Source organism: Urtica dioica, chromosome 8 (genome assembly GCF_054948205.1).
Source record: "Urtica dioica subsp. dioica isolate 48M chromosome 8, U.dioica_male_clone48M_v1_H2, whole genome shotgun sequence".
Classification (NCBI taxonomy): Eukaryota; Viridiplantae; Streptophyta; class Magnoliopsida; order Rosales; family Urticaceae; genus Urtica; species Urtica dioica.
This window is the reverse complement of record NC_142763.1, coordinates 10937647-10954191: the sequence shown is the minus strand read 5'-3', so window position 1 is coordinate 10954191 and position 16545 is coordinate 10937647. Positions and strand designations below refer to the sequence as shown.

The following is a 16545-nucleotide window of genomic DNA, read 5'->3' as shown; positions in this document are numbered from 1 at the left end:
CTAAGCAAATCGATTATGGTTACTTTGCTATATAAACGAAACGTTTGCTATATAAATACAATAATTGTATGCTTGCATTTTTGTAAAAATGAAACCATCATGTCATTTTAATGATTGGTATCAATCTTAATTCTCATTTACTTTTCATCGTTTTTGGAGATGACTCAACTACTCAAGCTTTTTTTTTAAAAAAAAGTACAAAAGGGATCAAACAAAAAATTTCTAGCAAAAATAGAACAGCAAATGAAGTGTAGTGAAGACGATAATGACACGCATAACATTTCAAAGAAAATAAATAAATGCCTTAACGTGGCATAATGACATGCATAACATTTAAAAGAAAAATAAATAAATGCCTTACCGCGGCGTCCTTGGCTTAGGGGACGAAAGAACAAAGAAATGCCATGTAAAATCAAATTTGTATCAGATTAATTATGAATAATCAGTTAGAACAATTATCAAATACGTCGGGAAGAATGTCCTTCTCCAAAATGAATGTTAATAATAAAAAATAATAATAATAATTGTGGAGAAAATTCTCAGCTACCCCGAAGCCGAAATAATGGTGAGAAAATATTACCAAATCTAAATCATCGGTAGCCGATCGGCAAAAAATACAAAACTAAGATGTGAAAACCAAGACGTCACGATTCTCTCAAGAGTCCGAGATCTCTGGCTCCGATCCAGAGAGATCATTGTCCTCCGAGTCCTCGTTCTCTAAAGCGGAAGGCTCGGACTTCTTCCAGGACCCTTTTCGTCCCTCTGCAAGAAAAGTAAAAAAATATATATATAGAGAGAGCAAAAACAAAAGACAAGCTTATAGGTTTTTTTTTTATTTTCCTTGTTTTGGAGTGAAATGACATACTCTTATGATTTATGGCACGCCGAGTCATGGCCAAGAAGTCGTCCCAGCTGTAGTTTCGAAGCTCTCTTTGCTCGCTCTCCGACAGTTCGAAATTCGGTTCCCTCCCACACATGAACGCAGCCCTGAAAATACAACGAATAATATCGGTGATTTACCTTTCTTGGTAAGCAACAAAAGAAAACTTTCTTTACACTTCAAGGAATTTAAATATTTCCTGAAAAGACGCTGAAATGAATATTATAATATGATTAAGCCTATTATAGCAATCTACCCATTTTGAAACTAGAGTCTTTTTTTGTTACAGAAGATTCAATACTTGGTACTTATGATCATAAATACAAGTGTTTTAATAATAATGATGATAATAATAATACCTGTCGTACAAGCGAGCGGCCTCTTCTTGAGAGCCGACGGTGCCCAAGTGGATCTGCTTCTTCTCGACTTTAATGGCGGCTTGCCATTTCATGTTCTTGAAATACACGCCTCTCATCAAACAAGCCTCTTCGTTTTGGACGCTCTTCCTCTTGTGCCTCTTCCTGCGCTTCACCGGCGACTCTGCCATATATTATAAAAATAAATTTAAAAAAAAAACGGGCAAAAACGCAAGTTAAAACGCCACCGTGAAACCCTAACAAAGTCATAAATGGAATTTAGATATTTCATTAAGCATATAACTATTATGGTCTTAAAATAGATATGCATTGCAATGCCCAAAAACAGATTAAAAAACAAAATATTAAGTAACTAAGGCACTAAAATTTAGAGATTTGCGAAATAGCCAGTTTTTTTTTGTAAATTTTATGTAAATAGACATTACGATGATGTGGCATTGTTTGGGCATTTTAAGCATTCCATTTACGCCTTTGGAGTCTAATGATTTATTTACAATTATTAACGATTATTTACAATTATTAATCTTTTTTTGGAGTTGTTAATAAAGTCTCGTGGCTATTTACTTAAATTTACCGAAGATCGACTATATGACAAATTTTGAGTTTTCATATGGCTATATATCTACAGAACCCATGGCATTTTATCCATTAACTAAGTCATTTTCTATACGCTGAAAATTAATCGACATGGCCTGAGTTGATATTATACATACCTTGAACCATTGGAACATCAGCTTTCTGGTTTTTCTGCTTTTCTTTAGCTTCCAAGTCCTGATAAAGCCACATGATTACATCAAGATATAAGCCCCAAAACAATCACACCAGAAAATTGCATCACAGATTCGCAATGGCTATAACAAGTACCGAAGAATAACAAAAGCCAATATATTTTTTTTTACCTCCTTGTTCTGTTTTGACTCGACTAAATCCATAGGATGAACGGTGCTTGATCTGTACTTGTTGTAGTGTGAATAACTCGGCACTAGAGTTCCATCCTCGGCATAGGCCGATAAGGGAAGAAGGACATTTGTCCCTTCAAACATGGCCCCGAAAATCGAATACAAACTTAAGCTGATTGTTGGATTAAATATATTTTTTAAGAAACAAATATAGATATAACTATGACATACCATAACTATCTATATGGATTTGGGACCGTGTTAAATAGTACGCACCGGCTAATAATCTATAAATAGTACTCACCGGCTAATAATCTGTAAAGCTTACTCCTTCTCAAGCTCACCATCGACGACGCAACACAAGACCCTTTACTCTCTCTCTCTATCTCTCTATACGCCACGAATCGAATCGAATTTCAGAACACTGAAAGAATAAGAGACATAATAAAATTAGCCCGTGATCATCCAGAGACATATTTGTTGCATCGATGAATGTGAATGTTTTGATACAAGAGATCTTTATAATAGCATCGAAAACAAGCAACAAACTTCACTTTTGAATCATGTTACGATACATATCTGTATATGTTGGATCGGCATTGATTGTCATCCATAGATATGTTGGAAATCGTAGAATATATTTTTTCTTCCTTTCTAGCGCAAATATTAGGTCTTTTTTTATTATTCATTACTATGACTTGAATGCTATTAGCAACGCAAAAAAGACGGGCTTAAGGAACTGCGAAAGAAGTTGCTCAAGAGGTAAAATCACGTATTAAACAGCCCATCAGATCGCTAGAAATACGTTGAATCTCATAGAAAGGAATGAAAAAAGAAACAAACTTAAGAAATTTCCAGTTATGGGTTTCTCTTTACACTGCCATTATTAGTTAAACATCAGAGTACTATTAAACAATTACAGTGTCAGGGTCAACAAGCAGAATCACATCTTATAATGGGAAAGAAAAAAAAAATCCATAAAGACTTGCAGAAAGAATGACATTGATTCATATACTACTAGTGATCAATCACATCATTGCATATATAGACAACAATTGTTACAGGCAAATCCAAGATCAAGACCAAGACCATCATTTCGTGAAGGATAAAATTTTGTCTAATTACTCATCAGTAATAAGTGTTCACTGAAACTTCAGAGCGATTGAAGAAATGAGAATAATTTTATACTTGAGAAAAAATAATTAATGGCAAACAGAACATAATACTTGCATGTTCATGCTTTGTTGAAAGCTCAACAACACAGAGAACAGCCAAATTTCCCTTTCATGGTGGTAACAATAGAAGTAAAGTACTTCCACAATGTATTGTATATAATCAACTCAACTCTAATGCCATGAAAAAAGTACTTCCACAATAATCAACTCAAATCAAATGCCATGAAAAAAAAAAAAAAAAAAAAAAACTGGTTTTACAAAACCTCAATATGCTCGGAAAAGTTGAAAAGTCAACCATATGATGAACTACCAACCTACCACCTTTCTAATAATCCCCCAAAAATAATTTTTTTTTAAAACCCCGATGTCCTAAAAATCAAAAATGAAAAGCCAGATAACCAATAACCAAAGAACGCCTCATGATAGCCAAGAAATTGATGTGCAGAAAGAGAAAGAGCAAAGTCGTCAACGCAAGTACAGAAGAAATGGAAAAGCCCATTATTAGTCTATTACGATGAAGCTAACAAGTCGCGTGAAAATTATTAATAAATAAACAAGTCATTGTTTATACCTTCAAGTAAATCAGCCAAGTTGACGACCCAGAAGAAGAGAGAGAGAACGAGAAGGCTCGGATTTTTGGGTTTCGAGAGACAAGGTGACGAGTTATGGTTTGTATCTGCTCATGCATATATAAATATATATGAATGAATATTCACACGCATAAATAAATATGTATGTATATATACAATGTATTGTATATAAATATCTCTCTCTTTTATTTTTCCATATTTTTGTGTCTTTTGTTTAAGGGTGGTCGACGATTGGTTATGGTATTATAGGTTTAGAGAGAGAGAGAGAGAGAGAGAGACTGAGAGAGAGAGTCTTAAAACAAAATTTGATAATTGAGAAAGTTTAATTGAAGAAAAGAAAGAAAGGCCAACAAACAATAACAACAACAACGCAACAACGTATTCTTTTACTCGCTTCTTCGATTCAGTGAACTTTTTTATTTTTATTTTTATTTTTGTTAGGATTTGTTATTGTGTGTAGATGATAATATAGTGGTTGAAATTTCAGCGCTGCCCTTTAATTTGTGCCCATCAAAATTGTCTCTTCGACTCTTTGTAACATTTAATACTTCACCGAATTGCCCTGCCTAGTCATTAATCCAAGATCACCATTTTCTTAGTATATTGTTATTTGATTTTGAAACTATTGTTATCGGACAATGATTATGAAAGCCTCAATTCCCAACTAAACTTCACCGATTATTCGATTTTTAAGTACATGAATATTAACTGTTACGAAGCTCTATCTTTAGCTCGTAAATACTTATCGAATATGCCTCTTCAAGACGATGCCTCTTCGCATGCATTATTTTAGCTCGAATCTCAAACATCAACGGATGTCCGTTAGGACTTGTTGCGTCGGTGATACTTAATGATACTAAAGAAGAAACGATTGAGAAAATGATAGTAAGCATAACACGGGTCATACATGATATAATCGGGAAAGTCCCTTCATCCTCTTTCTACCATTTCAATTTAAAGACATCAAGATTTTTAGTGTCCATTGTTGCCTATTGAGTTGAATCACATGGATTCTCGATGGGAGATATAAGAAAAAAATTGTGGAAAAGGACATTGCCAACGAAGATTGTTGAGTTTGGAAAAGGAGGTAGGGGTGGTAGGCACTTATTAAAGGTGTAAGTCCCTATCAAATAAATTTTAAACGGCGTTAGGCCATATTAAAATAGGTGATTAGTTTTAATTCATTTCAATTATTGATTGATTCTTCAACACTTTGTTCGCAAATATAACACGTGCAGTAATTAAACTGTGAATATAAGTGTGCAGCTAATAATTTTTTTTTGTTATGGAGTATCTCAAATTATGTTGTCAGAGTTAGCGGCGTGCACCTTCCGATTTGGTCTAAAACAAATCTCCATACCATAATAGACTATTTTAAAAGATTTGAAAAAATTGAGACCGGACCGGAATCAAACCATACCAAACCGTTTTAGATCGATCCGGTCAGGTTCAGACCATTTTAAATTGTCTAAAAAAATTAAATATCAAAATATAGTAAGAGATTAGCTAAAATAAGTATTTGTTTTTGCTAAATCCATAATATTTACATAATTTTTTATATTAACTAAGATGTTAAAACTCAAATTAATATGTTTAAATATCTTAGAATTTTATAAAACAAAGAAATTAAAATTTATAACTTTAGGACTAGTCCGGTCCAGCTTGGCAGTTTAAAAAATTAGTGGTACGATTCGGTTTATGATTTTTCAATTTTTGCACACATCTAGGTAGAATCAACTAAAAAAAATAGAGTTAGTAAAGTAACATTCATAAATACGAATAAAACGCGAAAGCTCTTCACGTATTTAAGCGTTTTATTGATCTCGTTGTCATTCCTTTAAAAACTTTTAGAATAATTTACTCTATATAAGAGCGTCAATTAGATTTATAGTTGACCGTTACGATGTTCATGTGATCTTGCCCTTGACCAGTTTTTCGAGGGAGCCGAGCTTTTTTTGTTGTTCCGCATGCTTGAAATGAGCGAAGCGTTAGGCTTTTTGGCAATGCACTCGTTTAGCCACATTGTCTTCATCTTAGATATCATCAAATACGCAGAGCCATTGAAAATTCTTGGAGGTTGGACGGTCTAGATCATTGATGTCTTAGACATGGGGAAGCCCAACAGTTGAGGTGACATTGGTGCGTGTGCGGGTTTGCGTTGGTTCCTTGTGCGGGTTGACGGTTGATGTCAAGTGTAAAAGCTCGTCCTCCAGCATCGGACAATATACTTAAACGTTTGCGTCGTTGGCTCGACCAAGCACAAAGGGAGATAAAATTAAATTTACAAATTAGGTCCCTTGAACTCTTTTTTCGCATATTAGTCCCCCCTCCCCCTAATTTACATCCATGACCATGTCCATGTGCTCGACCAGTAGTGTTTGATCATTGCTCGGTTATCAATGTCGTACGCTGCTTAGCCTTTCAACACTTGCTTAACTCGATAACTTTGTCTCCTTCTACTGCGTTTCCTTGTCGAGATGGGAGGCGTTGCTTGACATTCAAGAATTTTTGTAAAGGACGATGGCGGTGAGTATATGAGGAGTTGTTTGATGGTGAAAAAACATGTTTTTATGTGTCCACGCCATGTTGCGTTGCAGAGTTGTCTTTGGTGCAGTTCATCTCGCTTTAGAGTTTTTCTTTGGATGATGCTTCATCAACGTCGAGCCTATGGATCTCCACGGTCACGACATAAGCGGGGATGATTTTCCTTGAAGTAGTTGCAGAAGCCTCGGTTCGTGGCTTCGGGAACTAGTTCTAACTCGAAATGTTGCCTTCGTGGGATTTTGAGCCATGATAATTAATGATGACGTGTAGAACATAATTTTGTTGAGAGAGACGTCTCAAGTGCTTGTCAAGTGAATCTCATATTGTTCGTGAGAACTTCTTCCTTCTAGCGGGCTTTGTATTATCTACAAATATGAGATTAATTGACTTCAAATCATCGTAAATATTGTTTGTAAAGAGAATATGATCATACAATGTATATATGTATCACATATATAATTAAATTACTAATTTACAATGTGTAATGTGTAGAGTTGTAATGGAGAAAATGTAGGTTTTGCAACACAACAGTTAGAGCCGATCGGAGAGTCCATTTTGCCGCTACTATAGTTTCCTTCCCATAAAGTAAAAAACGAAGTATTTTGACCGTGTGGCTTTTTGCATGGGAAAAGCCGTGTTTTCTGTTTGGGACATAAATTATCGAGCTACAATGAGGGGCAAAATCGTATAGAAGAAAAAACAGAGGAGGGCGTGTACATTTATGTAGAAATGAGCAGGCAAAAGCTATAAATAAGGCAAGTTGGTTGGTATTGAGCGCGTGAAAGACCACCGACGAAATGTTTGATTTGATTGGATGGACGATTTGCCATCTAAGCTTCACATATATTGTCTCATTCCCCCAAAATATACATGTTTTCAATATTATAATCCCATTAGGAATATATATATATATATATATATATATATATATATATATATATATATATAATACGCTACTTTACCTTATTGCTTACCCAATGGCTATCTAATCATATGAAACGTTAGAAATTTTGAAATAATCAACGTTTCGTTAATTTTTTGTAAATATCCACGTAAATCTATTTACGCTATCAAAATAATAAAAAACGCAGAGTAAATTTCTAGTAAATACGGCTATTTGCGAAATATTTACAATAGTTTTTGGCTATCTACAAAAAAATTTAAAAAACGTTGGCTAAAACGCAAACGCTTATGTTTACGTGGCTTATATCGCTAAATTTGTAACGTTACGAATTTATTGTATTAAAATATATTTTTTTATTAACATTTTTTTAAATTTTATCCTTATAAATTAAATAATATAGCCACTAAAATTCAAACAAAGCCAGTGAGTACATATGTTCTACTAAACTCCAAACATATTAAGGTATTAAAATAGATTATAAAGTACATTTACAATGCTGTTTAACTCTATGTTAATAAGTCTCATATAATAATTATTTTAAAATTTTGTAATAAATTCTTTTAGTTTTTTGTTACAAGAAATGGAATTGAATAAAAACTTCTCTAATAAAAACAATTTACATTATCAAGAAAATTTTCTTTATTTTATTACGACTTTCATGTTGTTATGCTTCTCCGTTTATAACAATTCAGATATAACGCAATATATTATATATATAACATAAATAAACATAAATTAGTTTTATCACGTTAGATTTTTTTGGGTATATTTCAAACATATTTGAAACATTAGCTAAATAGCAATGTTAATGTTTTAGTTGATCTAATTTGTTATACTTTTCTATATATCATTTGCGTATCTGTATTATATTTAGTTTTGAGCTCTGTCCGTAAACTTGTATAAAATTTATTCACTTTTAAAGCTAAAAGTAAGCTAAAGATAGATTAATTGGTCAAAGACATATAAAGTCCATTCAAGTATACCAAATAAAGTAATAAAAATGTGCTCAACAACGAAAAAACTAATAAAACAAAATTGAAACATAATTATAAATGGAAGACTTTCTAATCCAATGATTACTGGCCCATCAAGCCAAGTGACACCTCAAATATTAATCTAAATGTGACTTCTAGTTCCGTGTCTTCTTTTAGCACTTATTATATTTTGGGCTTCTTCTTTTTATGTGTCAACTTAGTTTTTTTTTTTTTTTTTTTTTAATAATAAGGTCAGAGTAGTAGGAAATTGCAAATCTGCCCAAACGTGTTATTGTACATCCGGAAGCAAAATCGAGTTCAACGAGACACCACTCGCAATTAAAGAGCTCTATGATACACCACTTACAAAATCGAGTTCACTAATACATCACTCGAAGTCGAAACCAATTAGCTTTTTTTCTAAAGGTTCTTAAATAGCATGGTTTTAAACGAAAGAAATTCAAATGTTTTAAGGTCGGTTAAACTGGGCTAGGAGGCTGTCTTTGGTCGATGAGACCAATCTCAATATTGGTATTTTGATCTCGAGCTTAAAACCCAATGATTTTATATTTAACTGGTGAGGTCTATTCCTATATCAACAACTATTCTAAAAGTTGGATGTTTGAACAAGTCTATTTACTCATTTTTATTCAATAATGAGCTCATAATATTTGACTTCAACTAGTCAAATTCCGTCTCTTCATTAATGGCTCTTCAATAATAAGCTCATATAATTGAATTCAATTAGTCAAGTACCGCATGTTCATCGATGAACTTAAATAGTTGAGATTTGGTACAAATCTGCAGGTATTCAGACACAAGACATAGTTTCTTCAATGATAATTTAGATCGTTTAAGTTATATAGTCAAGTGTTTCCTTCTCATTGATGAGCTTAAATAGACAAGCTTGTATAGTCAAGCGAGCCTCTTCATCAAGGCCGGCCCAAACTCACCGGGGGCTCTAGGCGATTCAATATTTTGGAGCCCTATAATACTAATAAAAATTTAAATTTTCAGGATAAAAAATGTAAATTTTTTAGAAATTTGGTCAAAAGTGTAAATTTTTAAGTTAAAAAATGTAAATTTTCTTAAAAATAGGCAAAAAGTATAAATTTTTTGGGACCCATCCACATATGAGGCCTTAGACCTGGGCCTAGCCCGCCTTAGCCCAAGACAGGCAGTGCTCTTCATTTATGAGCTCAAATCATTGCGATCAAGTAGTAGAGCTATGTGTTTACATTGATGAGCTCAAACGCTGAGATTGGATAGTCGAGTGTAACTCTTTATCGTTTAGCTCAAATAGTTAAAATCAAACAGCTGAGTACCACCTCTTTATCAATGAGCTAAAATTGTTGAAATCAAGTAGTTAAATGTCACTTCTTAATTGACGAGCTCAAATATTTAAGTTCCGGTATACTAGTTAAATAATCTAGTTTGCATAGCCGAGCAAAATCATGAATTTAATTAGTAATTTGGTGCTGAATTAATCAAACATCTTCTCTTCAAGATGAACTCAACTAGATGTAGTCTTGCTCATGTAGTTAAGCATCTTTGATATATAGGCATCTAGTTTTTGGGGCCTCCTATTTATTGGCCATCGTTAAAGCCTTCATGTGTTATTTACAGGTGTCTAATTGAAGACATGATCCTGTAACCAAGTTTAAAATCGGCTATTTTTTTTAAAAAAATAATTGGTACAAGATTTGAAATATTTAACAAATGAGTAGCTGTTAGGTGTGTTACACTCTCTAATTTTTTATTTATTTATTAGATTGGGCCTTTTGTCTTGATCATATATTAAGAAGCCCATATTTTGCCCATGGTCTGCATTGTGTGGTATAACTATTGGGCCTATCTTTAAGCCCATATATGCTATAAAAATTAGCGAAAAGGTTCTTAAACAGTTCACCACGTCAAAGAAGCTGTGAGAGATTTCCATAGTTGCGTCAAAACTCAAAAGCACTCAGAGAATTAGGGTTAGGTTTTTTAGACTCGGTGACTAACGAGCGACAATGATATACGACGTTAACTCACCTCTCTTCCGATCATTCCTCAGCCAGAAGGGTGGTTCGTCCGACAAGAGGTACATCCATTTCCTCCTATCGTTTTTGAACAAGCAAAAGAGAACATGAATTTTGATTGTCAATGAATAGCGTATTGATTTTGATGAACGAATTAAGTCTGTAGATAACTTTTTGAGGTCTAATTTCAATCCGCGATGTTACTGGTTCTCGTATTCGATTTTGTATATATTTGGGGCTCGGCTCTTGATTTTGGCTTATAATAGCGAAACCTGATATAGTTTTGGTTTCTGTTGTTGGAATTTCATTTTTATGATACATTTGTGTATTTGTACCGAATACCAGTGGACGATGTGTGTAATTTTGGTTTAATTGAATGAGTGAATAAACGTAGGTTGTTCTTTGCTCTTCCTGGATTGTTAAACAAGAATCTGATTGAAGTCGAAGTTTAATGGCGCTATAATGTGAATATATTCCTTTTGTGCATTGAATGTATATGATTTAAATCCAGAATCGTTCAATTTGGGTTTGGTTTAGTTACTTTTGTCATCAAGGGATTGGAAATTCAAGCATATGGCTGTATAGAAAACCAGATCAATATCAGTGATGATTTAATGTCTTTGATGTAATTGTTGTGCTCTCTTAAGAGAAATTTTCAAGTACTAAAGTGCTTAGTCGAGACCGCTAGGATCTGGTTGAAAACCAATTTTCGTATTTCTGATCTTATAATGCTGTTATGGTATTTTATTTTTCATTCATTCTCGCTCCTGATGAGTAGAGTCTCATGCTGGCTCAGTTGTTTATGGACAAAGCCTCATTGATGGGTTTGTACTTTCTATTCTAAATCGTGCACTTCATAGGATTCTTTGAATAATGAAAGATGTTTTTACTATCCCAGTAAATATGCTTTTGTTGGTTTTTGAGGGGTCCATTGTTACTGCTTATATTCACGGTGATGTTTTTGACACGTGTTTGCACCTTTCTCTCTCAGGAGAATGGAAGAGCAGAAGCCAAAGGAACAGAGACCCAAAGCAAACGAGAACAAGCCTGTAATGAACGAGTGACAATGTGATATCAAGAAAAGTTATGGATTGATAGTGTTGTTCGAGTCTCAGTTTTTTTTTTTTTTAAAAAGCATATGAACGCTTTAGCTAAAGTGAAAACTGGTACTGTATCTTGTTTGTGCTGGTAATCATTGTCTATTATCTTCTTTTGTTATGATTACTTAGAAAGCTTGAAATGACCAAATTATACCAAGGGTAACAGAAGAAAATCATAAAAGTAATTTTCTTGGGGGTGGTTCAACCACCGTGGTTGTGTATTTATCCGATCTAGGCTGTCTTGTATCTTTCGTCATTATAAGGTTTTATTTTTCTGGAGGAAAATCTTTAAGAATAAATACCACTATTCTTGTATATGCCATTTTTCTCAACAATTGAACCTCCACTTTCGAAACTAGCTGTTACGAATGCTAAGAATCCTCTCAAGTCGCTGAATCGTCTCATCGACTAAGTAAATCTCTTGAAACAATCCCTATTTCTCTTTTGTGATGGTCAATCTGCTTTCTTGACCCTCTTTAACCTTGTTGGTGGGTAAAAAGAAAAAGCTAAAGGCGCAGTAAAAAATGTAAGAATGAAAAAGTATTCCTTCCTCTCTCTAGTGGTTAGAGAAGGGACAGTGGTTTTCTTTTAGGCACTCACTGGTCGGAGCAACAATCGTTGATATTTGAAGCCTTTTTCTTTCTCGTCTTTTTGTGGGACATGTTTTAATTTGTCAACACTGACCCCCTAATCATACTTAAGCCATTGGTCCAAATTATTCTATCACCCATTCATGCAATGAAATGACAACACCATTAATTTGCGTTGTCGCACAAAGGTTTATAAATCAACGCAGAAGTGTCACGGTCACAATATACTGGGATCAATTTTGGTTGCGCCACTAATACACTAACCTATGTTTGGTAAGGATGGAGAATGTGAGGAAATTGATTGTATTAAGAAATTTTGGTGAAAATTATCATTTTACTTGTTTGGTGGTGGAAGGTAGGGTGTTCGTGAAAAAACGTTGAACCGAACAATCTGTTCATTCAAATTAAACCATATCATTTTTTAAACCGTCCTATTAAAACTCGAAGAACTTAGGGTTGTTATTAATCCAAACCGCAAGTTTTTCGGGTGGTTTGGTTTTTAATGATCGCTTGATCGGGTTGAACCAAACCAATCCGATGACATTAATCTTTAATTTTTTTACTATTCCAAATATTTATATGAGCTATTATTTATTGCAGGAAAAGAAACAATATCTATCTTTTTTTAATAATATTAATGTTGCATAATCAAATTAAATAATATTCACTATACGTTATTGATTGAGAGTATATGTAGATTAAGTTATTAAAAGTATGGATAATTTTATTTTAATATGTAGATATTCTAACGATAAACAAAATTTTGATTTTACTTAACATAATGTATTAGATATAGTATATATGCATCATCATGTGAGTTACAAAGTAATATGTCAAGAAAAATAATCCGAAAAACGAAACTAAACGAATCCTATTATTTTGGTTTAGTTTGGTTTGAGTTTATCTTTCAATCGGATTGGTTTGAGTTTTAAAAATAAATAAAAAATTGTCGTACCGATTTGAGTTGAATCTGATAGGAAATGAAAAACCCGATTAATCCAACACGATTACACCCCTAAACATGAAGGGAAATATGAAAGGAAAATAAAATAAGAATGAACATGTAGGAGAATCTCTAATCATTTTAATATTTTTTTCTCATCTAATTTATTATTGAATTAGCAACTTACAAAAATTAAAAATGGCGAGTACTTGAGGTATGCTTCATTGTTCTATTTTATTTTTATAGATATATTAAAAAGAAAGAAAGAAAAAGAGATAGGCATTGGTGCTCTTGTATGTCACTGATGCCCAATTATATTAGCAGACTCGAATTCTCTACATTAACAAAAACAACTTTATGACGACTCCTTTTGGAGAGACCTATTGTTTTTCATTTCTATAAAATGGAAGCAAAAGTAGTATTTCATATTTTTAATTTGGAATTCTTATTTTTAAAAAAAAAAAAAAATCATTTTACATTAATCAATTATATTGCACATATAAACATTTTTTTTTCAAATGAGAACAATTTTTACATTTGATTTGAACATTTGCTCTCTCACATGAGGTCACTACTCACTAGGGTAATTATCTTTTATAATAAAAAATAAGGTTTCAACTTTCAACCCTCAATATATATATATATATATATATATATATATATATATATATACAATCTCTCTTATCAAATCCCAGTTTGGTATCTTACTGCTGTTCCCCTGATAAAATTATTCAGCAGATTCATTCGGTAGTTTTTAGACATTAATTGTTTTCCTTCCTCTGAAATTGATTAGGTGGAAGTGTGGAACATTTAAAAAAAAATATATTATTATTGGTGGATGGAACAGTTCATATTACATAGTGATATAAAGCTCATCTATCCTCCCTCAAAAAAAAAAAAAAAAAGCTCATCTATCCGTTTCTAATAATATTAAAAAAAGCTTATCTATCCGTATGAGTGAGATGAAAAGATTTGCATGTTGAAATGACACTGAGAAACTTTGCCCAATTTTTTTTTTTTTTTTGCCTCTTGGGTGCCAGTGGTATTTAATAAATAATGTAATTATATTTTAAAATGTGTAGCACTAAATTCATTTGATGAGGCCTGTGTGATGTTGATGTGTAAACGGCAATGTGTAATTAAGTTCCTTCGATAGTATAAGTACATGACACGTAATACGTTTGCCCATTCTTTCATTAGTATAAATTTTGTGCTGTTTATGAGAAATTATGTGTCCCCATTCCAATCCCCAAAAGGAAAAGGGAAAACATAATAATAAATAAAGCTTGGTGGGGTATTCAATAAATTTAGTTAGGTGCTATAGTCTATGATTAATTTAACGAACTACTCATTTTAGTGATAAGTTATGCTCCCAAATAACGTCATGAAGACTTTTTAATCGTTTCTATCATTACTTCTACTAGTCATGAACAGTCAATTAGTACCTTGCTCTCAATTTTCTTTCTAATTTGTAAAAAAAATATGTATAGGTTGAGAAGCTCTCTTACGTGTAGTAAAAATAAAATGTCAGATAGTCATTCTCACTTAAAGATATGAAGTTCATTGAAAGTTTCATAATTTAATGGACTAGTGAAAATAATTTGTCATCTAGTCATTCTCACTTATAGAAATAAAGAACATTGAAAGTTTCAAAATTAATATGAGTCAAAATTTTCATGGCATTGTAATGTGAACAACTCTCACAGTGAGTTTATGATTCCACAACGACCTTGATCAAGAAAATCAGGATGATGATGGTTTTGCTTCATCCCAAATAAATAAAAAAAAGAAGGATATATGCTTTATGGATAGTCAAACATGGAGAAAATAATCCACCGATCGAATTTCCATTGATCCAGTATTTTTAATGATCAAAACGAGTAACGACAAACATTAGGGTCCCACGGTAAGGTAAGAAAATAAAATAAAAATAAAAATAAAAATAATAGAAGGAGAAGAAGAAGAATAAAAAAGAAGGGTTTAAGGGACAAAAAGGCGACATTGCATATGCATGGTAAGCACTTGAATGAGCATGCTTGAGTGGCTTCACATGTGAATTGTGATGTCTAATACGAAAACACCTAACCTCTCAATCAACTCTTGCCTTTCTAAAATTTATATATAGAAATAAATAAATAAATGCTATTTTTCTATTTACATATCATAGACTATGCCAATGATAATGGTGTTATGATTTAGTGATATATGGATTATCGACGAGTGGACAAAACAACTGTTTGAAGTACCAATCGATTTAACGATCAAAATAGAGTGAGCTAGTGAGTTCCAACAATTCTTCTGTAAAAAAAATATTTATCATGACTTTAAAGTTTAACATAAATATATAGAATTTTATCAACAAATATATAATTTTTCAGATATATTTATTAAATTAAAAAAATATTTATAGCTTAACGTAAGTTGAAAATATTATTTATATATTGCTTAAATATTGTAATTGCTGATTACTTTTACCAAAAAAAAAAAAGAGTAAATTTCAACCTGATAGGAGTAGAAACTAAAAGATATGGACTAAATTTTGAACCTTTGACCATGCATCATATACAAATATAATTTATGAAAATAAAATCGCACATAACAATTAAGCAAGTAACAAATAACATATTGATACCATACAATGATTGTCGGTGATCGACAAGCTATATTATTATTTTATAACCTTGTCAATACACGAAGAAAGAAAAATAGTGGCATGCATTTTCACGACCCGTCTTTTTTATCTCTAAAATTCATTATACATAGACTAGAAATATTATAAAAGCCGCGGGTTAAATGTGCTATGTAGTTTAGGGTCTGTTAGCTAATTAAGATTTTAGGGAAAATATCAACAGTATCCTCTTTGTTTGAATCAAAATGTACGATTTATATTTTCAGTCTTCTAAAATATCAGATATATTTTGTCAATTCAATATAAATGACATATATCTCCATAAAAATATGATATATTGTAAATATCACCCTAAAAATATGTTAAAAATAAATGAAAAATGTGATATTTTCAATATAATATATTTTTAGGGGAGATATATATAAGTCATTTAAACTGAATGTATATGTCTGATATTTTTTAAAATAAAAATATAAATCACGTATTTCAATTAAATAGAAGAGATACTGTTGATATTTTCCCAAAATTTTAAGCTCGTCATAAAGCTTATGAAATTAGGTTGACAAAAAGTACATATCTTAAGGTATTAAATCGTAATAATAATGCATAGTTAAAAACTACTCTGCTACACTAACACCAGTGAGGTGAGTGATTCACTAAGATCCATATTCATATGATATATATATAAATAAATTAAAAAAAAAAATCACTTGTTAATATACACATTTTGTTTCCCACCCCACCCTGTCCTTCTAGTTAATGTATGTCATATAATCACATTTTGATATGTTTTTAATATATATATATATATATATATATATATATATATATAATTTCGATAATTCTTTGTAAAAGTAATGATATTATCGATCATTGTTTGACTATGATATCGTAAAAGTAATTATTTGATCTATTCTAG

General features: G+C 32.1%; 2 protein-coding genes across 2 annotated transcripts; one reads left to right on the top strand and one right to left on the bottom strand.

Moving 5' to 3' along the window:
• Positions 1-405: 405 nt before the first annotated feature.
• On the bottom strand, positions 406-4177 carry LOC149388054 (Integrase-type DNA-binding superfamily protein). Its single transcript, XM_089623743.1, has 7 exons — positions 3903-4177; positions 2461-2580; positions 2157-2290; positions 1971-2028; positions 1240-1420; positions 866-987; positions 406-762 (listed from the first exon to the last, which is right to left on the bottom strand). The coding sequence occupies exons 2-7, from the start codon at positions 2501-2503 to the stop codon at positions 656-658; spliced, it is 645 nt and encodes a 214-aa protein (XP_089479869.1). The 5' UTR covers positions 2504-2580; positions 3903-4177; the 3' UTR covers positions 406-655.
• A 6058-nt stretch (positions 4178-10235) lies between these two features.
• On the top strand, positions 10236-11645 carry LOC149388053 (wound-responsive protein-like protein). The gene is made up of 2 exons (XM_089623635.1): positions 10236-10426; positions 11356-11645. The coding sequence occupies exons 1-2, from the start codon at positions 10356-10358 to the stop codon at positions 11426-11428; spliced, it is 144 nt and encodes a 47-aa protein (XP_089479761.1). The 5' UTR covers positions 10236-10355; the 3' UTR covers positions 11429-11645.
• Positions 11646-16545: the final 4900 nt, after the last annotated feature.